General features: G+C 43.5%; 1 protein-coding gene across 1 annotated transcript in view; it reads right to left on the bottom strand.

Annotated features, from left to right (window-relative positions):
• LOC122553154 (basement membrane-specific heparan sulfate proteoglycan core protein-like) overlaps positions 1–23,955 on the bottom strand; it is an 82,206-nt gene that overhangs the window by 43,394 nt on the left and 14,857 nt on the right. Inside the window, exons 2-3 of the mRNA XM_043696742.1 lie at positions 10,079–10,417; positions 4,123–4,467 (exon numbers count right to left, since the gene is read on the bottom strand). Of these exons, the coding sequence (XP_043552677.1) occupies positions 4,123–4,467; positions 10,079–10,417 (684 nt within the window). The remainder of the gene's footprint in view (positions 1–4,122; positions 4,468–10,078; positions 10,418–23,955) is intronic.

Here is a 23,955-nt window from a genome sequence, read left to right as displayed (position 1 = left end):
AACTCTCTGTAATCTCCCTTCAGAATCTCAACCTTTTCCCTTCCTATATCGTTGGTTCCAATGTGGACAATGACCTCTTGCTGGCCCCTCTCCCCCGTGAGAACATTCTGCACCCTTTCTGAGACATCCTTGATCCTGGCACCAGGGAAGCAACACACCATTCTGCTTTTTCGCTACTGGCCACAGAAACGTCTGTCTGTACCTTGGACTACAGAATCCCCTTACACAATTGATCTCTTGGAAGCCGACGTACCCTTCGTTGCATTAGAGCCAGTCTCAATACCAGAAACTTTGCTGTTCGTGTTATGTTCCGCTGAGAATCCATCACCCGCTACACTTTCCAAAACAGCATGCCTGTGAGATCCTTGAGGCAATAATGACCATAATATGGTAGAATCCTTCATTAAGATGGCAATTAAATCTGAAGCTAGGATCCTGAACTTAAAGAAAGTTAACGTTGACGTATGAGACATGCATTACCAAGGATAAGCTGGCCAAGGATACTTATTGGGCTGACGGTAGATAGGTAGTGGCAGACAATTAAAGATTACGTGGATGAACTTCAACAATTGTACATTCCTGACAGACATAAGAGTAAAACAGTGAACATGACTCAACCATGGCTAACAAGGGAAATCAGGAACTGTGTTAAAGCCAAGGATGAGACTGATAACTTCACCAGAAAAAGCAGTAAACCTGAGGACTGGGAGAAATTTAAAATTCAGCAGAGGAGGACAAAGGTTTTAATTCGGAAAGGGAAAATAGAATATGAAGGTAAGCTTGCGGAAAACATAAATTCTGACTGTAAAAGCTTCTATACATAAGTGACCATCAAAAGACTGGTGAAGACAAATGTAGGTCACTTGCTGTTAGAATCAAGTGAATTCATAATGAACAACAAAGAGATGGTGGACCAGTTAAACAAATATAAAAACAGAAGTTTCTGGAAAAGCTCAGTAGGTCTGGCAGCACCTGAGAAGAGAATTGAGCCTGGTAACCCTTTCTCAACAATTCAAAGGAAAGGCTACTGGACCTGAAGCCTGAACTCTGATTTCTGTTCACAGATGCTGCCAGACCTGCTGAGTTTTTCCAGCAACTTCTGTTTCTGTTTTGGATTTGTAGCAGCTGGAGTTCTTTTGGGCTTTTTTTTCAGTTGACTAAATACTTTGGATCTTCCTTCAATAAATACTTGGAGACATGAAGGAGGAACTGAAAGAAATCCTTATTAGTCAGGAAATGGTATTGGGGAAACTTATGGAATTAAAACCTGATAAGTCCACAGGACCGGATATTCTAGAAATAACAGATGCATGGGTGGTCATTTTCCAGCATTCTGTAGACTCTGGAAGAGATCCAATGGATTGGAAAATAGCTAATGCAACCCCATTCTTTAAAAATGGAGGGAGAGAGAAAATGGGGAATTTTCGGCCAGTTAGCTTGACATTGGTGGTGGTGAAAATGCTGGAATCAATTATTAAGGATGTAATAACTAAGCATTTGGGACGTGGTGACAGAATTGGTTCTCATCAGCATAGATTCATTAAAGGGAAATCATACTTGACAAATCTTCTGGACTTTTATTGAGGATGTGACCAGTAAAGTGGACAAGGGTGAAGCAGTAAATGTTGTGTGTCTGGACTTTCAAAATGCTCTGACAAGATTCCAGGCATGAGAATAGTCAGGAAAATTAAAGCTCAAGGTATTGGAGGTAATGCTTTGACGTGGAGAGAGAACTGATTGGCAGACAGGAAGCAGAGAATTGGAATAAACATGTCCTTTTCAGAGTGGCAAGCGTGGGGTACTGCAGGGTTCATTGCTGGGACCCCAACTGCTCACAATATCCATTAACAATTTGGACAAAAGAATTGAATGCAGATGTGCAGATGACACTAAGCTGGGTGGCAGTGTGCTCTGTGAGGAGGAGGATAAGAGGCTGCAGTATGTTTGGACACACTGCCTGAGTAGACAAATACTTGACAAATGTAGTATAATGTGGATAAATGTGAGGTTATCACTGTGGTTGTAAAAACAGGAAGGCAGATAGTTATCTGAATGGTGGCAGTTTAGGAAAAGGAGAGGCGCAATGAGACATGGGTGTCACAGTGGAACAGTCATTGAAGGTTGGCATGCTGGTACAGCAGGCAGTGAGGAAAGCTAAAGTCATGCTGGCCTTCATAGTGAGAGGATTTGCATATCGGAGTAAGGACAACTTGCTGCAGTTATATAGGGCCTTGGTGAGGCCACACCTTGAGTATTGTGTTCAGTTTTGATCTCTTAGTCTGAGGAAGGCCATTCTTGCTATTGAGGGAGTCCAATGAAGGTTCACCAGACTGATTCCCAGGATGGCAGGACTGACATATGAGGAAAGACTGGATCAACGAGGCTTGTAGTCGCTGGAATTTAGATAAACGAGGGAAGATCTCATGGAAACATATAAAATCCTGATGGGACTTAACAGGTTAGATGCAGGTAAATGTCCTGAATGTTGGGGAATTTCAGAACTAGGGCTCACGGTATAAGAATAAGGGGTAAACCATTCAGAACAAAGATGAGGAAGCATTTCTTCACTAAGAGCTGTCAACCTGTGGAATTCTCTTTCACAGGCAGCTGTTTGGGCAAGGTATATTCAAGAGGGAGCTGGATGTGGCCCCTCCAGCTAAAGGGATCAAAGGGTCTGGAGGTAAAGCAGGAATGGGATACTGAGATTGTATGATCAGCTACAATAGTTTTGAATGGTGGTGCAAGCCCGAAGGGCCGAATGGCCGATTTCTGCTCTTATTTTCTATGCTTCAGTAAGTTTGCAGTGGATATTGAAGAAAGTTGTCAAAGGATAGAGTGGGATTTTGGTTAGTTGGAAAGTTGGGTGGAGAAATGGCAGATGGAGTTTCAACTGGACAAGTGAGAGGTGATACATTTTAGGAGGTCAAATGCAAGAAGAAAGAATAAATAAATGTCAGGGCCTGCAGGAGCATTGATATCCAGAAGGATCTTGGGATGCAAGCCCATAGCTCCCTGAAAGTGGCAATACAAGTGGTTAAGATGGTAAAGAAGGCACCCACTGCCTCTACTCCCACCACCATCATTAACAAGACTGAAACATTCTGCACAGACACCCTGCTTGCCCTCTGGTCCCAGTGAAACAGCCCACATTGTCATGGATGGACACTTTCTTTATCAAAGTCAGTAAAGAATCATTTTGGAACAATCACATCTTAACAAACACAACGAACTGTCAGAAAATTGATCGAAATAGAGAACCGCCTGTGTGAGGGAATTGTGAGCATGGAGCCCCTCACATCAACAATGCTCCTTTCCAGGCTAATTAGCAGCATCACGCAGAGTCCTCTGTCCCCACAATCCAGACCAACCATCCGACTGCCTCTTGCCTCTTGCAATGGGGAGCCAGCTCCTGCTCACTCCCTGTTCCAGATCCTGGAATCCAAGTTCACTCTCAGCCCAAATACTGAGCCTCCACAGATCAACAGCACAACTGATCTCGGTGTGACTGTATGTCTCACTGTCTCTCCATCCCCTTATTCTCTCAGCTCTCCACTCCTTTGAGCACCATTGAGTCCAATTTCTGTTGGAAAGTCTCAGACACACATTGCAGCCCCTCGCGCTGCTCTACCAGGGTCCCCCTCTGGCTGCTCCCATCATCAGCTTCCTCCCAGCACCAGTGGTTTCTCCTCTAGATTCTGATCGTCTCTGCGCTGTCCCCAGGGCACCATTCCTGTGTGCCTTGCCATCATCATTTCACCCTCAAAAACCTGCTCAACATTTCCTTCTCCCTCGGCACTGCATTGTCACTCCACCTCCTCCAATCATCCCAAGGCTGCTTCCACTCTCTCCAAATGTCTGTCCAACATGATGACACAATGAAGATGAAGCTCAGCAAACACCCACACTGTACTAACCCCCATAGATACCCCCTGAGGCTAAACCCAGAGAGGGGCAACTTTGGGCAATTACTGAATCTGAGCTCAACTTCCTCCCCACAGTGAATCCATCCCCGAGATCACTCTCCATCACCTCCTCAATCTTCTTGATGACAAACTGATCTCCAATTCATTCATTGGGCAAGAGGTTATTACTGGAGCTGATTGTCATGTAAACTTTACTTACTGTCTACAATGAGCAGGCTTCCTCTCCCATAGATCCTTCCCTGCACTGTGCAGTAATAGACCCCAGTGTCACTGGGCTGCACGTTTGTGATGGTCAGAATGACACTGTTACTGGAGGAGTCTCTGGAAAACCAGATTCTATAAGTGAATGCTGGGCTCCATTGTGTGTAACTCTTTCTTTCACGTGTGAAAAACAGCTTCACATGACTCCCGGGCTCTTGTCTGTACCAGCGAACATCAGTGTGTGTTACTGTGGCATTCCTCATGGTGCACTGTAACTGGGCAGTGTAACCCTCGATGACACGTTCCATGATTGGAGACTGGAGAAGGACTGGACCAGATACACCTTGAGGGGAAAACATTAAGAATTTAAAAATCAAATCTCCAGTTTACAACGTACTGCCAGTTGTTCAAAGTGAACAAGGTCTGTATTAAATAAAGAACTGATTCAAGATTGAAGCAGTGAAGTTGGGGCAGATCAAACCAACCTTGCTTCTGTAATTAACTAACTTTAATAACTATTAGTGTAAGCAAGTTTTGAGAAGGTCTGTAACTCAGGTTGAGGTTCTGGATGTACGTTTGCTCGCTGAGCTGGAAGGTTTGTTTTCAGACATTTCATCAACATACTAGGTAACATCATCAGCGAGTCTCTGGATGAAGCACTGGTAGCATGGCCTGCTTTCTATTTATGTATTTAGACTTCCTTGCATTGGTGATGTCATTTCCTGTGGTGATGTCATTTCCTGTTCTCTTTCTCAGTTTGGCTTGTCCTAGGATGGATGTGTTGTCCTAGTTGAAGTGGTGTCCTTCCTCATCTGTACATAAGGATATTAGTGAGAGTGGGTCATATCTTTTTGTGGCTAGTTGATGTTCATGTATCCTGGTGGCTAGATTTTTACTTGTTTGTCCAACGTAGTGTTTGTTACAGTTCTTGCAAGATATTTTTTAAATGACATTAGTTTTGCTTGTTGTCTGCATAGGGGCTTTCAAGTTCATTAGCTGCTGTTTTAGTGTGTTGGTGGGTTTATGGGCTACCATGATGCCACGAGGTCTGAGTAGTCTGGCAGTCATTTCTGAGATGTCTTTAATATAGGGGAGAGTGGCTAGGGTTTCTGGAGGTGTTTTATCTGCTTGTTTGGGTTTGTTGCTGAGAAATCTGCAGACTGTGTTCATTGGGTACCTGTTCGTTTTGAATACACTGTGTAGGTGATTTTCCTCTGCTCTTTGTAGTTCTGCTATGCTGCAGTATGTAGTGGCTCATTGAAATAATGTTCTAATGCAACTTCTTTTGTGGGTGTTGGGATGATTGCTTCTGTAGTTCAGTATTTGGTCCATATGTGTTGTTTTCCTGTAGACATTGGTTTGAAGTTCCCCATTGCGAGATTTAGGAATGGCAATTTGTTGTTGTTTCCCTCTTCTTTAGTGAATTTGATGCCAGTAAGATTAATATTGATGGTTTTGAAGGTTTCCTCTAATTTGTTTTGTTTCATGATGACAAAGGTATCATCCATGTAGTGGATGGGTTGGATATTTGGCAGAGCCGTTTGTTTGAGTTTGCTTCTATTAAGTACCTGATATCGGAGATCCCATGGGTGTTCCGTTGGTTTGTCTGTATGTTTGTTGTTGAAGATGAAGTGGGTAGTAAGGTATAGGTCCACTAGCTTAACGATACTTTCCTTACTGATGAAGTTGGTGGTGTTTGATGTATGTGTCTTTGGTTCTTCTAATAATGTAGTCAGTATTTCCTTGGTCAGGTTGATGTTGATGGATGTGAACAGGGCTGTTACGTCAAAGGAGACCATTATTTCATCCTCTTCTATCTTTGTGTCTTTGATGCTTTTCAGGAATTTTTGGGTGGAGTGGATGGAGTGGTGTGAGTCTTCTAATAAGTGTTTTAGTCTTTGGTGTAGCTTCTTGTCTAATCTGTAAGTTGGTGTTCTAGATAGCAAGACTTGTGGGTCTGAGGTAGGGGGGTGGCTCCTGGTTTGTGAATTTTGGGTAATCCGTAGAAGCATGGTATGTTGGATCCATCTGGTTTCATTTTTTGGAAATTGTCTTCTTTATTTCTCCAGATTTCTGAAGTTTTTTTTTAAGTGGGCTATGGTTCAGTTCTCTAGTTGTGGGGTCAGGTCTAACGCCATTTGTTAGTAAGTGTTAGTATCTGAAAATAATGTATTCACTTTCTCAATTTAGTCTCTTGGATTTAAAATGACTGTCAAGTGTCCTTTGTCTGCAGGTTGGATAACATTTTTTTTTAACCTTTTTCTGGTCTTTCTAGCACTTTCCTTTCTTTGTGTGTGTTTCCTTCCCTTTTCCTGCTTAATGTTAGTGATAGATCTTCTCCAAGGGGAACAGTCACAATCACTTTGATTGGTGGTTGTTGTGGTCCCACTTGATGTCAAGTTTGATTCCAGACTGAAATCTGGTTTGGATTCTTTTTTGTATAAAACTAGCAGGTGTTTCACTGAGAAAGAAACACACAATGCAGCAGACTTGGTTTCAACAAGAGGTGAATATATTTTATGAGTTTTATGAAGTGATTTTTTTGTGCAAATAGAGCTGAATAAATATAATGAAGCAAGCTATATGCATAAAACACTATTTTAAAGGCTTTGAAACACACAGCAAAATATCCCAACAGTAACGCTTTACACAATACAGATACCAGAGAGTGTTTTATTTCCCCCTCCAACTCTATTTTGATGGCCTCTTCATCACTTGTTTGATCACACAGCATTGCCCTTTAAATGAGAAGGGCATTGCTTGTCACTGGCCACTCAGGTGTTTCCTTTCTTCCTGGTGGTGGAATACAAATAAAGATTTACACACCTGTTGTTATACACTGTGTCCTACAACTGCACACACACACAACATGAGTGCTGGGAAAAAAATAAGCATTACTGTACTTAGAAATTATAACTTCAGAAATATTGACATTTTGATCTTTAAATCCTGTTGTACACACAAAGACCAAAACCTACATGCCACTAGTTCAAAATCCAAATTCCAAACAAGGTAATATTAACATCATATAGAAACCATACATCTCACATCTCAGTGTTTAGACTCTAATGGAGAGAGTGCACTCATAATCAAGCACCAATAAACTACGAGCTGTACTAAATGTAACACTGAATCAACAATAGAGCCAATTTGTCTCTCTTCTGTCTGCCGATCCAAAGTTTTAAAGAAAAGCAGTTTAATTAATGACCTCAAAAATAATTTATTTATTATGTTCAAGACTGATTGTTTAAACAAGCAGAAAATGTGATTTGCATTACAACACAGCGGTGAACCCTTCTTTAACATATTTCATGTGAAAAGGTACCTTCGATATCAGTATTTTGGAATTTCTTGGCTCTCTTGCAATGGCAGCTTCTCCGTATCCAATTTTCAAAATGTCTGCATTTTAATATCTCCAACATTGTATTGTCTCATTGGTTCTATGTTGGCAAAATAAAAACATGGGCAGCACAGTGGCTCAGTGGTTAGCACTGCTGCATCGCAGCACCAGGGTCCTAGGTTTGATCCCAGCCTCGGGCAACTGTCTGTGTGGAGTTTGCACATTCTCCCGGTGTCTGCGGGGTTTCCTCCGGGTGCTCTGGTTTCCACCCACAGTCCAAAGATGTGCAGGTCAGGTGAATTGGTCATACTAAATTGCCCATAGTGTTAGGTACATTCGTTGGAGGGAAATGCATCTGGGTGGGTTACTCTTCGGAGGGTTGGTGTAGACTTGGTGGGCAGACAGGCCTGTTTCCACATTGTAGGGAATCTAAAAAAAACTCGATACAGTTTTCTTATCTTGGGGCATAATTTAAACTGATTGATTACATTTGAATTGTTGTCAAAACAGTAACCAACTTAGGTATCAATTTCACAGCCAAATGTTATGTGTTTTCAATTTTCCAGTACACTCTGAGACTGCCTTCTAGTCATATTACCCAGGTGCTTTTAAGTTCTCAATTCAGAACAGCATTCAGTCTCTCTTAAAGGTATAGTACATTCCTTCAACTTCATCACATTAGCAACAACATTTCTTTTTGGGATTAAACCATTTTCCATTAACCTCAAACATACATTGATTTACAGACAAGGCAACATGGCTCTGCAGAATTAGTTTGGGCTGTTTTAAAAAAAAAAGTCTGAAAGAACAACCATCCCAGGGGGGTAAGGAACTCACTTCAGGTGGTAGAATGTGCTAGCTTCTCAAAGTTCCTTCAATGAGGATGATTCCTGGAAGTTATGGGCGGCACAGTGACACAGTGGTTAGCACTGCTGCCTCACAGCGCCAGAGACCCGGGTTCAATTCCCGACTTAGGCGACTGACTGTGTGGAGTTTGCACGTTCTCCCCGTGTCTGCGTGGGTTTCCTCCGGGTGCTCCGGTTTCCTCCCACAATCCAAAAATGTGCGGGTCAGGTGAATTGGCCATGCTAAATTGCCCGTAGTGTTAGGTTAAAGGGGTAAATGTAGGGGTATGGGTGGGTTGCGCTTCGGCGGGTCGGTGTGGACTTGTTGGGCCGAAGGGCCTGTTTCCACACTGTAAGTAATCTTATATATTGATGGGAGATCTTCTGACCATATTTCAAATTCCAATAGGAAATAGTCTGAAACCCTGATATTGGAAACATTATCTTTTTCCTTGTCTTCTATTGACTGAGAGGAAGAAATCATGCAGCTGATCCTGCTTGAAGATTTTTTCTCTTTTTATCAGAACTAATGGATTTTTTTTTCACTGTTTTCGGTCAGTTTGACAATTTTGCTTCAGCTGCTCTCCTTTTGATCTGTGAAGGCATATAGTTACCTGAACCCAGAAACTGTTACTGAGCTGTATTCAAAATCAGTCAGTCCAGCAGCTTAGCAATAAAACCAATTTCTTCTCTATTCTTAGTATCCTTGCTTCATTAAGAATTCATTTGAATTTTGTAAACCACAACAGATTTTGATCTTTCAGACCCAAGTGATCCTGTGGTAAATACTCCTTCTCAAGGAAATGTCCAAAAGTTCCATATTCCAGTTTTGTCATACTCCATATATTATCATGTGTAGGTTTCTGTTCACTTTAAAGAGAGGTTCTGTTGTTACTTTATGAATTTAATGGCTCTTTTTCGACTAAATAGTATACTCTCAGTTTCGCCTGCTCCTGCACACACGTTAAAATTGCACTTTCACATAAAATTGTCTCCGCTGCTCTAATTTGTCCATCCAATCAGAGTATCCTCACATCTCTCTGCAATACATCTGATCTGCTATTTGCTGCCCACTCCCCCACAATGGGGCAAGTAGAAGAGAAAGCCCCAGGACCTACCTGAGCCAGGATGGGGACTGAAGCCAGGCTCTCAGCAACATTCAACATGAACCTCCAGTTAATTATGTTGGAAACTCCCAGAATATTATGTTCACTCTTCCCCAGTCAGGTGGCTCAGATGGCTGGAGTATAATGCAGAATAATGACAACATCTCAACTTCAATCCCAGTCTCAGCTGTGAGAGCTCATGGAGAGCAAGCCTCTCCCCTTTCCATGTGCTTGATGCGGCGTGGTTCCCTTTAACCTGGATTGAACCATTTGTCTCTCAAATAGAGAGAGATGCATGTGTCCCTTTAAGCTCTATGGTTCATTCCCAATCCCTGGGGTGGGGAACCTCACAGAGCAATCTCCCTGACTCTGCTCATCCAGGCAATGGCACTGACACGCTTATGAGTCAAATGAAATTAATATCACTTGTTCTCTAGGATGAAACTCCACATTTCACTAAAAATCCTCCTCTCATTGTCATGAAAAAAATCCCATTTCTCCACTCCCCATTGAACGTGACCTGAGATTCCTCCCCACAGTGAATCCATCCCCGAGATCATTCCTTTTCATCTCCTCAATCTGCTTGATCACAAACTGATCTCCAACTCGTTTTTTGGGCAAAAGGTTATTGTTGAAGGTGATTGATGTGTCAACTTTACTTACTGTCAACAATGAGCTGGCTTCCTTTCCCATAGATCCAGCCCCAGACTGAGCAATAATAGACCCCAGTGTCACTGGGCTGCACGTTTGTGATGGTCAGAATGACGCCGGAGGGGTCTCTGAAAGGCTGGAATCGCTCAGTGAATCCTGGGCTCCATTGTGTAGAGCCACTTCCTGGATGTGTTGAAACCCGCTCCATAATTTGCTCTGGGGACAGTCGGTACCACTGAACATCGGTGTGTGTTACTGCAGAATTCCTCATAGTGCACTGTAACCGGGCAGTGTGACCCTCGGTGACACGTTGCAGGATTGGAGATTGGATAAGGACTGGACCGGTGATGCCTTTAAAGAAAAAGATAACAAGTTTATTCTCCCAAGAACAGATTCTCTGTACTGCCGTATTGAAAGGATCTGATGGAGTGGTCGGGGTTTTGAGTTAAACAGAGAGAACAGGTTGTTACACTATACCATTGAGTTGTATCTGTGACTGATTCAGATCAAACCAAATGCATCAACATAAACAAAAATAATTAAATAAACAGTGTGTTAAATAATATTTCTTAACTGTTGAGAATTTCATCAACATTTTGGACACATCAATTTCTTCTGCAGCATGATCAAAACCCACATTCACTTCCATCTGGATGGACAAGGGCAGCAGATACATGGGAACTCCACCCCCTGCAAGTTCTCCACCACGTCATTCCCCACCCTGACTTGGAAATATATTGCTGTTCCTTCGGTGTCACTGGGTCAAAATGCTGGAATTCTCTCTCTTAGAGCATTATGGGTCTACCTGCAGGACATGGACTGCAGTGGTTCAAGAAGGCAGCTCATCCTCAGCAATAGCAATAATAATAATGATGGTGATGATGGTGATAGTATCGGCAGAACATTTAGAAATGTATAACATGGTCCAGCAGAATCAGCATGTTATCATGAAGGATAAATAATGCCAGACAAATTTACTAGAACCACTTTGATGAGGTATGAAGCAGGGTAGATGAAGGGGATACAGTCCATGTAATATATTTAGATTTGCAAAAACATTTTGTTAAAGTATCACACATGAGGCTACTTATTCAATGTGAGTCTGTGGTATTGGAGCTAGCATGGACAGCTGAATGGATAACTAAAGGATGACAGAGAGTTGGGGTAAATGTGGTATTTTCAGGGTGGCTCAGGGCGCAATTAAGAATCGGCTCCTTTGCTGTGAGTCTGGAGTCACATGTAGACCAAACCAGTAAGGATGGCAGTAAATCAGATAGCTTTTCCCGAACAATCAACAGATGTATAATTCCAGGTTTTTAAGGAATTCAAATTCCAACATTTTCCGTGGAGGGATTTGAATATCGAGTCTCAGAACATCTCAGAACATGCCCTGGGTCTCTGGGTTAATAATCCAGTGATGATCCCACTTGGTCATTGCCTCCCATGAGGGGAAAGACTGCTTGACAGCCCAGCACAGAGGGACTGGGAGGGTTGTAGAGTGTATATGAATCACTGAGAGCTAGCATCCAAGTTCATTAGAGAGTAAGGAGGGAAAATGGAATGTTGGCCTTTATTTCAAAGGGAATGGAGGATAAAAATAGGAAGACTTTGCTACAACTATACAAGGCGCTGGTTAGACCAGAGCTGGAATAATGTGGACTGTTGTGGGCCCCTTATCTGAGGAAAAATACACTGACATTGGAGGCAGTCCAGAGAAGGTTCACTCGGTTGATCCTGAGTGTGGAGAGTTATTCTTATGAAGAGATGCTGAGTAGGTCAAGCCAGTGTTCATCTGGGTTGAGGAGAATATGAGAAGAACTTAGTGAGACATATAGGATATTGAGGACGTGATATAGGGTCGATGCAGAGAGCTAGTTTCCTCTTGTGGGATAATCTCGGACTCGAGGGTACAATCTCAGAATACCGGGTCACATATTTCAAACAGAGTCAAGGAGAAATTTCTTCTCTGAGAGGGTTGTGAACCTGTGGAACTCTTTCTCACAGAGGGCTATCATGGCTGGTTCATTAAGGAGATTCAAGGCTGAAATGGACAGAGATTTAATTAGTGAGAGAGTCAAGGGTCATGGAGGAAAGGCAGGAAAATGGGTTTGAGGGTTGTCAGATCAGCCATGATCCTATTGACTGGTGGAGTAGGCTAGATGGGCCAAATGGCCTACTTCTATTCCTGCATTTTACTGTCATATCTCATTACAATATCCATTCTCATGATCATTACAGACACTGCTCTCCTCGATCCTGACCCTGAAGCCTCAAAGTTCTTTCACTGCCATGTATACAGAACCCTTGAGTATTCACTGGCACTGGTAATCACCTGAGTACTAACTGACCTGTGCCAGACTGTGCCCAGAGGCTGCTCAGAGACCCCGGGTCCAGCTTTTCACACACACATTTGTTTTGAAGGTGTCGCGATACTCTATCCATAAGAAAGTTGAAAGCTAGCAAGGCCTGCCTGACAGAGCACAAAGTGTTCTGAACAAGGTAACAATGTAACACATGGTTGGCACAAATAGCAGGAGCTGGGCTGCCATGAGACAAAAACAAATTCAAATTCGACCAATCAGTTTAAATTATGTCCCAAGATACCAAACTCCAATCAGGTTTGAATTTAGTATTTTGATAATATTAAAACCAATGAAATGATCTGATGGTTTGGGTATAAAACCGGACATTTTGAACAGCTAGAGTGAACTGCCAAAATATCAAGAGGTGTAGGCAGCTAGTTTAAGAACTGAGACGTACTTGTGTGGGGAAGGTGTTTGCACTGCAAAACATTAAAACCGACCTGGAGAGAGAATCTACAGAGGAAAATCTACAGAGGTAACTCAACAAAGCTGACTGGTTTTGAAACCTGATTATTGTTTCGTAAATTTTTTATTGGACAATTATTGTTGAGTGGGAGGTAAAACCGACCTGATATCGACCAAGTATTAGAGAGTGGGAAGCAAAAGATAGGTTTAAGAGAAAGAAGTTGTAAATAGTTGTTAGTTTTAATATTCTCTGTTGGACTTAAAAGATAATGTTATTATTTTTTACTTCAAATATTTACCTCTGTGATAGTTCTTTGCCTCTCGAATTTTAACAGATTACAGCACAGGGTGAATCCTTTCAATGTTGCTGGTTTAAGTTGGCAGAGAGGTTTACCCTGTGTCCTAACACACTTCGTACTCCAGCTCCCAGGTACCTTGTCCAAACCAATCATAGAATCATTGAGTCATAAGGTCCTACAGCTCGGAGACAGTTACTTCGGCCCAAAATATCCATGCATGCTTATGCACTTTGAAAGATCCCCCCTCAGTCTCCTATGCTCTAAAGAAAAATCTTCTCACCCTATAAATCAGTCCCCTGAGTCCTGGCAACTTCCTTGTAAATTTCTTCTGCACGCTTTCTAGTTTAATAATATCCTTCTGAGATCAAGGTGACAAAAACTGAACAGAAGACTCCAAGTGCGGCCTCACCAATGTCCTGGATAACTGCAACATAACTTCTCAACTTATCTACTCAATGCCCTGACTGATGAAGGCCAGTGTGCCAACAGCCTTGTTCACTGCCCTGTCTAGGTGTGATTCCACTTTCAGAGGACCGTGCACCTGAACTGTCATCTGCAAACTTACTAAACATGCCATGTACATTCTCATCCAAATCATTGACATAGATAACAAGCAATAATGGGCCTAGACCGACCCCTGAGGCACTCCACTAGTCACAGGCCTCCAATCCAACAAGCATCCTTCCACTATTACAGTCTCCTTCCCATCATTAAACCAATTGTGTATCCAATTTGCCAGATCCCCCTAGTCTATCTTGTGGAACATTATCGAAGGCTTTACTGAAATCTATATAGACTACATCTACTGCCCTACCTGCATCAACCTTCCTGGCCACTTTATCAAAGAACTCTAACATTTTGTGAGGTTTGATCTCCCACTCACAAGTCCATGTTGACTACTCTTAATCAAACCCTGTCTTTCTAGATACATGTACACCTTATCCATCAGAATCTTCTCAAGTAATTTGTTTACCATAGATGTTAGGCTTAATTGGTCTATAGTTCCCAGATTTCCCTTTGCAGCCCTTCTTGAACAAGAACACAACACTTGCTATCCTCCAGTCTTCCGAAACCTCACCCGTGGCGTGCAATGATGCAAATACTGTATATCAGCAACGGCCCCAATCCTGCCATCCGTCTCACATACTCCCTTTTCCCCAAGTCAGGAAAGGGCTGGCAGAATGTTTATCCCAAATAATTATCTTCATTAGCCTGATTCTCAACACTTCTCTTCCTAACATTTATCCCTGGAGCATGATCCTTTTCATTGGTGTCACTTCACACTCCATTCTCCCCAACTCTCCATGATATTATTCATATCACTTTAAATCCCCTGGATCAATTCCACATTTCCCTTTCATTTTCTCCTACTATTCCCACAAATAATTCCCCATCACATCCCCCCATCCCCCATCCCCACCACCCACATACCTCCCTCCGTGGTCTCATAAATGTAGACTCACTTTTGGGAAATGGCTTGACTAGATGAAAGCTTGTGGCTTCACCCACAAATATAAAATGTCGAAAAGAGGTTTAAAGGATGTACTGGGACGGGAGGGGGTGCAGAGCAGGTTCACTACATTGATCCTGGAATTGAGGGGGGTGGCTTATGAGGAGAGACTGAGTAGACTGGGATTATGTACATTGGAATTCAGATGAATGAGGGGGGAATCTTATTGAAACATAAGATTATGAAGGCAAATGATAGAATAGAAATAGAGAGAATTTTTTCATTGGTGGGTGAAACTAAGTGGGCATAGCCTCAAAATAATGGGGAACAGATTTAGGACTGAATCGAGGAGGAAATTCTACACCCAGAAGGTTGTGAATCTGTGGAATTCCCTGCCCAGTGAAGTAGTTGAGGTTTCCTTATTGCATGTTTTTAAAGCTAAGATCGATAGATTTTTGAACAGTAACGGAATTAAGGGTTGTGGTAAGGGGACAGGCAAGTGGGGCTGAGGCCATGAAATAATCAGCCATGATCATATTGAATGGCTCGAAGGGCCAGATGGCCTATTCCTGCTCCTGGTTCTCATGTTCAAGAAACCAAACACTTCTAGGAACAGGTTTCTTGGATCTATCTATCGTGTGTGGGAACCTGAGCAATAGATAAAGAAAATCTGTCAGTAAGGGTTGATGTGACACCACAAACAAATGAAAGGGGAGCTAAAACTCTCCTGGAAGTTGAAGATAATTCAGAGGGAGGATTTGTGATGATGTCTCTCACTGAGGAACAAAAAGCAGACCTTTAATGGAATAAATTCACAGCCAGCTCATACTGAGGAAGGATCTGCGTGATTGATTGGTTCATAAAGTGACATCACATGGGATCTGGGGGAGCTTGTAAATTGTTACAAACTTGGCTGGAAGGGAGGAGACAGAGGGTGGTGGTGGAGGCCTGTGCCTAGAAATGTTCTACAAGAATTGGTGCTGGATCCACTTTTCATCGTTTATATAAATGATATGAATGTGAATGTAGGAAATATGGTTAGTATGTTTGCAGATGACACCAAAATAGATGTTATAGTGAACAGTGAAGATCATTATCTTAGAATCCAATGGGACCTTGATCAGATGGGCCAGTGGTGCAAGGATTGCGAGATGGAGTTCATTTCAGATAAATGTGAGGCATTGCACATTGGTAAGGCAAACCAGGGCAGTACCTATACACTTAATGGTGGGACCCTGTGTGGTGGTTGTAATGAGGTCAGCCAGGTAGACCTCATAGAATGTGAGTTCCCTGATTGGGGCTGTTAATCTGGTCCAATCAGGAAGCCCTGGCTGACAGATGGAAACAGGAACAATTGCTTGATCATGCAACATTGCCCTTTGATGTGAAGGGCACTGCTTGTCACTGGCCACTTGGATGTTTCCTTTCTTCCTGGTGGTGGAAACCGAATAAAGATTTGTGCACCTTGTGTCTTTCACTGTGTCTCATACCTGCACACACACACAACATGGGTGCTGGGGAAAAAATAAGCACTACCGCAATTAGGTGGTAGTGTGGGGGTAAAATAGAAAAACAGAAAAAAAATTTTAAAAATAAAAAATAAAAAAATAAACAGGAGTGTCAGAAGTTCTGTTCACTATAAAAAAGAAAGTAGAAAACATAAAAGAAACAGGAGCATCAGGGGTTCTGTTCACTCTGAGAGCTGGTTCTGAGGGAGTTGGATCAGTGTCACGTACTAAACATGTGTAAATAAAGGGGCACTTGATGATGAAAACTATCCAGAAGGCCAAATGGAAATTGTAATGCCTTGAGCCACCTCCTGTTTACAGATTAATCCACCGGTGATGCTGTCACTGGAAGGGTCCGTTCTAATTATAAACTTTCTGGATATCCTTCTGGTCACCGCTGACCAGACCTGACTGTGGACACTAAAAGATCCGATCCTTCCTCAACTAAAACAGCTGGTGTTGTTTGGGGAAGTAAAAGGGTCATCACAACCTGAACTGAAATCTTTCTGGACCGGCTGAGCCCTGATTACCGTAGAGGACGGCAGATTACTGTCGGGAGCAGGAGTGATTCCACCGAGCAAAGCTTACTGCCAGATCCTGGCTGATCTCCACCCAGGGCCATCCAGGGGTGTCCAAAATGGAAATGTGGTGGAAAGTAATGTCTGGTGGCCAGGATTGGATGCAGACACAGCCGCATTGGTGAGCAGTGCCCAGAGTGCCAGCACGGACAAATATTCCGGCTCGCAGCTCCCTCATATTCATGGGAATGGCCAGTGAACCCTGGTCCCAGTTCCGCGTCGACTATGTCAATCCTTTCACAGGATCTGTATTTTCAGTCAGTGTGGACACCCACTCAAAATGATTTGACATGCATCAGCACAATTGTCAAACGTGGGGCCAATGGTAAAAAGGTTGTGAGTATCTGGTGAAATACATGGTCTCCCTGAGGTGCTGATCAGAGATAACGATCCATCATTTACCAGCAGAGGATTCAGGTATTTCCTAAAGTCAAATGGCACTTGGCATGCAAGGACAGCTCCATGTCATCCATCATGCAATTATCTGGCAGAAAGAGCAGTCCAAACTTTGAAGCCAGGCTTAAAGAAACAGCTGTCAATTTATACTTGAGACCAAACTGTCCTGGCTCCTATTTAATTTTCAGACTATCCTTTGTGCACCTACAGGGATTGCTCCAGCAGAGATGTTGAAGGAAAGAAGACACCACACCAGGTTAAACCTGATATTCCCAGACCCGGGAGGGAGGGTGAAATAGCATCAGAAATGCCAATGTTGGACTCAAAACTCCACTCAGCGAGAGCGATAGTTTACTTCAGGGAACAAGGACCGGGTACTAGGACCACGGAAATGGCCCTGGATAAAACATAGAACATGATACATAGACCATTGAACAGTATAGCACAGGAATGACCCCTTCAGCCCATAGTGTTGTGTCAAAAATGAAATTAAATGAAACAAATTCCTTCTGCTTGTCCTTTGTCCATATTCATCCGTGTGTGGTATATTCACGTGCTTATCTAAAAATCTCTTAGACACCTCTATTGGATCTGCTTCTACCTCCACCCCTGGCAATATGTTCCACACTCCTACCAGTCTCCGTGTGAAAAACCTGCCCCTCAGATCTCCTTTGAACATTCCCTGTCTCACTTTAAATGCACACTCCCTAGTTTTAGAGATTTAAATTCTGGAATAAAGATTCTGGTTGTCAACACTATCAATCCATCCCATGATCTTATATGATATCTATCAAGTTTCACCTCAGCCATCACTGCTCCACAGAAATCATTCCAAGTTTTCTGAGCCTCTCCTAATAGCTCATACCCTCTAATTCAAGCAGCATCCTGGTAAATCCCTTCTGCACCTTCTCCAAATCCTCCATATCCTTCCGGGGAATGGGGCAACTAGAATTGCACATAATACTCTAAGTGTGGCCAAATCAAACTCTTATAAAGCTGGAACATGACACCGTGACTTTTGTATTTAATTCTCTGACCAATAAAGGCAAGCATTACATTCACCTTCTTTACCACCCTCTACTTGCATAATACCTTTCAGGGAGCTATGGAATTGAACCCCAAGATCCCTCTGTACATCAGTGCTGTTCAGGGTTCTGCCATTAACTATATCTTTTCTGAAAATTTGATCTCCCAAAGTATAACACCTCATATTTATATAAATTAAACTCCATCTGCCATTTTCCTGCAACTGATCTACACCCCGCGGTATCTTTTGACAATCGTTTATACTGTCCACAACTCCACAGATCTTTGCATCATCTGTAAACTTACTAAACCTCCCATTGACATTTTCATCCCAGTCATTTGTAAATATTATAAAGAGCAGAGGTCCCAGGATGGATCCCTGCAGAACACCACTGGTCATGGACCTCCAACCGGAAAAAAACCTTCTACCATGACGCTCTGCCTTCTATGGGCAAGCCAATTCTGAATCCACACAGCCAAGTCACTGTGGATTCCATGCAATTTAATCTTCTGGATGAGCTTACCATGAGGGCCTTACTACAATCCACGTACTCAACATCCACTGCTCTACCCTCATCGATCACCTTCATCACCTCCTGAAAAATTCAGTCAAGTCACTAAGGTATGATCTGCTCTGCACAAAGCCATACTGACTGCCCGTAACTGGGTCATGCTTTTCCAAATGTGCTTAAATTATATCTCCAAGAATCCTCTCCAATATCTTCCCAACCACCGATGTAGGACTCGCTGGTCTGTAGTTTCCTGGATTATTCCTATTTCCATTCTTGAATAGAGGAACAACATTAGCTACTCACCAGTCCTCTGGGACCTCTCCAGTTGCTAGCAATGGTACAAAAATCTTGGTGAAGGTCCCAGCAATCTCCTTCCTTGTCTCTCTCAGTTACATGATGTAAATACCATCGGGCCCTGCAGATCTATGCACGTTAATGCTCATGAAGAGATCTAGCATTTCTTTCTTGATCTCAAAGTGCTGTGGCAACGGGCAGTACAATGGCTTAGTGACTATCTGCTGCCTCACAGCCCCAGGGACCCAGGTTTGATTCCAGTCTCAGGCGACTGTCTGTGTGGAGTTTGCACATTCTCCCTGTGCCTGTGTGGGTTTCTTCGACGTGTCCCAGTTTCTGCCCCCCACCCCCACCCCCCCCTCTCTCTCTGTCCTTCAACTTTAACCTGTAAGCATGTGTTCCATTTATACTGGGTGTTAAAGGGAGTTTGCTTATTGGGACTGTTGTGTATATTCAGAACAGCATAATTAAGTCTAATTTGGATAGATTGAGTTCTGTAGGGGTTCTCTATTCTGTTCTTTGTGTTTCATTGTGTAATTTTGTGAATAAAGTTTTGTCTGTTTTAAAATCCAGTTGTGAACCAAACGAACTTACTTGGGGTAATTTCCACTGTGCACTTACTGAAGCAAATTGCAAAGTTATGGTCTGGGACTGCCTGCTTAAGAATGTTTTGGTTGGTCTGTCCTAATCAATGACAATGGGAAATGCAGAATAACAGGATGAGGTGGGTCTGAGTGGGTCACTCTTCAGAGTCGATGTGGACTCAATGGTCTGAATGGCCTGCTTCCACAGTGGAGGCATTCTCTGCATATCAGCATATTAGTACATTTCACACAGATCTCACTATCCTCCATACCTTTCTCCTGGGTGAATGCTGAGGAAATGTACCCACTTAGAATCTCAGGATCATTGCATGGGTAAGAGGCATGCTTGACGCAAGGCTTTTAAAAATTTTTATTCATTGTGTGAGGTGATCATCGCTGGCTGTGCCCAGCATTTATTGCTTGTCCGTAATTGCCCTTGAGAAGGTGAAGGTGAGCAGCCTTCTGCAGTCCACCTGCTGTGGGTTGACTCACAATGTCTTTTGGGGGTATTTCCAACGTTTTGACCCAATGACACTAAAGGAATGGTGATAAATTTCCAATTCAGAATGCTGAGTGTCTTGGAGGGGAACCTGAAGATGGTGATGCTCTCATACATGTACTACCAATGTCCTCCTAGATGAAAATAGTCAAGGGTTTGGAAGATGGTGAATTTCTGCAGTGTATCTTTTGGATAGTACACACTGCTGCTACTGATCACTGGTGGTGGAGGGAGTGGATGTGGTGCCAATCAAGGGGGTTGGGTATATCCTGGATGGTGTCAAGTTTCTTGAGTGTTGTTGGGATTGCACTCATTCAGGCCAGTGGAAAGTATCCCATCACTCTCCTGACTTGTATCTTGTGGTTGGTGGACAGATGTTGAGGAGTCAAGAGGTGGGTTACTCGCCACAGTACTCGGAGCTTCTGACCTGCTCTTGTAGCCACTGAGTTTATATGGTAAGTCCAGATGAGTTTCTGGTCAATGATAATTCCCAGGATATTGATAATGGGGGATTTAGTAATGGTAACATTGTTGAATGCAAAGGGGGCAGTGGTTAGATTGTCTCCTATTTGTGATGGTCACTTGTGTGGTGCAAATGTTACTTGCTACTTTTCAGCCCAAGCTTGGATATATTGTCCAGATCTTGTTGCAATTTAACATGGACAGCTTCAGTATCTGAGCAGTTCCAAAAAGTGCTGAACATTGTGCAATCATCGGCAAACATCCCCACTTCTGAATTTAAGATGGAGGAAAGGTCATTGATGAAGCAGCTGAAGATGTTTGGGCCAAGAACACTACCCTGAGGAACTCCAGCAGAGATGTCCTGGAGCTGAGCTGACTGATCTCTAATAACCACGACCATCTTCCTTTGTGTATGACTCCAACTAGCAGAGAGTTTGCCCCCTGAAATTCATTGATTCCAGTTTTGCTGAGGCTCTTTGATGGCACACTTGATCAACTGCAGCTTTGATGTCAAGGGCTGTCACTCCCATCCCACTTCTGGAATTCAGCTCTTTTGTCCATGTTTGAAACAAAACTGTAGTGGGGTCAGGAGCTGAGTGGCCCTGGCAGAAGCCAAACTGGGCGTCACTGAGCAGGTTATTTCTGAGCAGGTGCTGCTTGATAGCTCTGTTGATGAAGCCCTCCAACACTTTACTGATGATCGAGAGTAGACTGATGGGGCGGTAATTGGCCAGGTTGGATTTGTCCTGCTTTTTTATAAATAGGCAATATGTGGACAATTTTCCACATTGTTGGGTAGATGCCAGTGTTGTAACCTTAATGGGACAGCTTGGTGAGGGGAGCAGCAAGTTCTGGAGCACATGTCTTCAGTACTATTGCTGGAATGTTGTCATTCTGGATATAGCCTTTGCAATATCCAGAGTCTCCAACCATTTCTTGATATCATGTGAAGTGAATCGAATTGGCTGAAATTTGGCTGGGGACAGCTGGAGGAGTCCGAGATGGATCATCCACTCAGCACTTCTGACTGCAAAAGCTTTGGCCTTATCTTTTGCACTGATGTGTTGGCTCTTCCATCATTGAGGATGAGGATTTTTGTGGAAGTTCCTCCTCCTCCAGTGAGTTACTTAATTGTCGACCACCATTGTCACGTGGATGTGGCAGGACTGCAAAGCTTCGATCTGACCTATTGGCTGTGGGATTGCTTTGCTCTGTCTCTCACTTGCTGTTTATACTGCGAAGAGCAGCATGTTATTTTCCGCTTGGAAACTCCGCAGCCATCTGGACTCAATATCGAGCTTAACAATTTTAGGGCTTGAGGTACCTTTCTCCATGCTTACCCCCTCCCCCCACACCAGATCTTGTCATTGTATGGGTTGCTACCATCCAAATTACCCATTGTCAGTCACTAATTGTCTCGTCACTGGCTGCTCATTCCCCTAGACTGACCTTTAACTGCTTCTTTGTCTGTCCAACAAACTTTTTTTCTCTGACTGGGTTCTATCTGCACCTATTATTTAATCTTGCTCTTCTCCCCACCATATCTTGTGTATAAAAACCATCCTTTTCCAAGTTGTCATTAGTTCTGAAGAATGGTGATAGAGTCATAGAGATGTATATTTGCCAGGACTTGGCTCATTTGCCTCCAAACCCTTCCAATTCATATACCCATTCAGATGTGGTAATTGTACCAGTCTCCACCAATTCCTCTGGCAGCTCTTTGCATAAAAAAAGTTGCCCCTTATATTGCTTTTATATCTTTCCCCTCTCACCCTCATACTATACCCTCTAGTTTTGGACTCCCCGTCCCCTGAGAAAAAAACATTGTTTTTATTCTATCCATGACCCTCATGATTTTATAAACCTCTATAAGGTCACCCCTCAGCCTCCGACACTCCAGAGAAAACAGCAGTAGCCTATCCAGATTCTCCCTGTAGCTCAACCCTCCAACCCTGGCAACATCCTTGTAAATCTTTTCTGAAACCTTTAAAGTTTCATAAAGTCCTTCTGACAGGAAAGAGACCAGAATTGCATACAACATTCCAAAAGTGACCTAACCAATGATTTGTACAGCCACAACATGACCTCTCAACTCCTATATGCAATGCTTTGACAAATAAAGGAATGCATACGAAATGCCTTCTTCACTATCCTATCCACCAGCGACTCTAATTTCAAGGAACTATGAACCTGCACCACAAGATCTCATTGTTCAGCAACACTCCCTAGGACATTACCATGAAGTGTACAAGTCCTGCTTTGATTTACTTTTCCAAAATGCAATACCTCGCATTTATTTAAATTAAACTCCATCTGCCACTCCTCAGCCCATTGGCCCATCTGATCAAGATCCCATTGTACTTCTTCGCTGTCCACTACACCTCCAATTTTGGTGTCATTTGCAAACTTAATAACTATACCTCCTATGTTCACATCCAAATAATTTATATAAATGGACACTAAATATGAATTCTGATTTCTCTTCACAGATGCTGCCAGACCTGCTGAGATTTTCCCGCGACATACTAAGTTCGGGTCATTGAGGCAGTCCTGAACAAGCAAGTGGACCACATGAAAGCAGGAAATTCACAAACGGTGTGTGAGCAAAACATACTTATCCCCTCAGAACATCAGGTACAACAGTCAGAACCCATGGGTTCCCCGCTCCTACCATTGAAGAAAGCTTGGACTCCGAGATGGACACAGTAGATGTTGCAGCCTCGATGACCTTAATTTCTGAAGAAGAGGATGAATTTCCTCTGAGATAGTCCAGACACAAGAGGTGGGCTGTGCTCTGGTATCTGCTGCTGGTATCCAAGTCTGAATCAGAGGAAACAGACCTGAAAACATCCCAGAAGATGCTGCAAGAGAAAGAACAGGCCTACGATCCTGGACACAGAAGGGAAAGGATGTTGTGATTGCAATAAGATCAGCCAGGTGTACATCTCAGAATATGAGTTCCCTGACTGGGGCTGTTAACAGCCCCAATCAGGGAGCCCTGTCTGACAGATATAAACAGGAGTGTTCGGAGGGGAGGGCCGTGCCGGCGTGGGTGACCAGGGTCGGGGACGTGCTGGGTGCCGGGGGCCTGGGCTGGACGCTGCCGCAGGACATAGCGAGCAGGGCAGCGGTAGACGTCCGGTACGTGGCCATCGCCATCCGACGCCTTAAAACGGCGGTGCTCGGACCCGACGTAGTGCACCAGTTGGAGGACGCTCAGGTGTGCGGTGGGATCCCGTCCGCGCTCACCCCAGCCCGGACGGAATTTCACATTGGCCCCAAGGTCCCGTACTTCCCGCGGGAGCCTGCGCCCCACAACCTGAGCCGCCTTCGAAATTTTAACTTTGTTTTGTTTAGGGAAATAAAAAGAAGAGCCCTGTACAGACTGCTGCTGCACACCGTCCACCTCTTCTCCCTCATCCACCGTCCGGACACGCCTTGGCGTGCCCACTTGCCACCGGGCGGTGGGGATCCCCAGTGGAGCGCTCTCTACGCGGGAGTCCTCCCCCTTCC

Source organism: Chiloscyllium plagiosum, chromosome 9 (genome assembly GCF_004010195.1).
Source record: "Chiloscyllium plagiosum isolate BGI_BamShark_2017 chromosome 9, ASM401019v2, whole genome shotgun sequence".
Taxonomy (NCBI): Eukaryota; Metazoa; Chordata; class Chondrichthyes; order Orectolobiformes; family Hemiscylliidae; genus Chiloscyllium; species Chiloscyllium plagiosum.
Note: the sequence above shows the minus strand (reverse complement) of the source record. Positions and strands in the feature narration are given on the sequence as shown.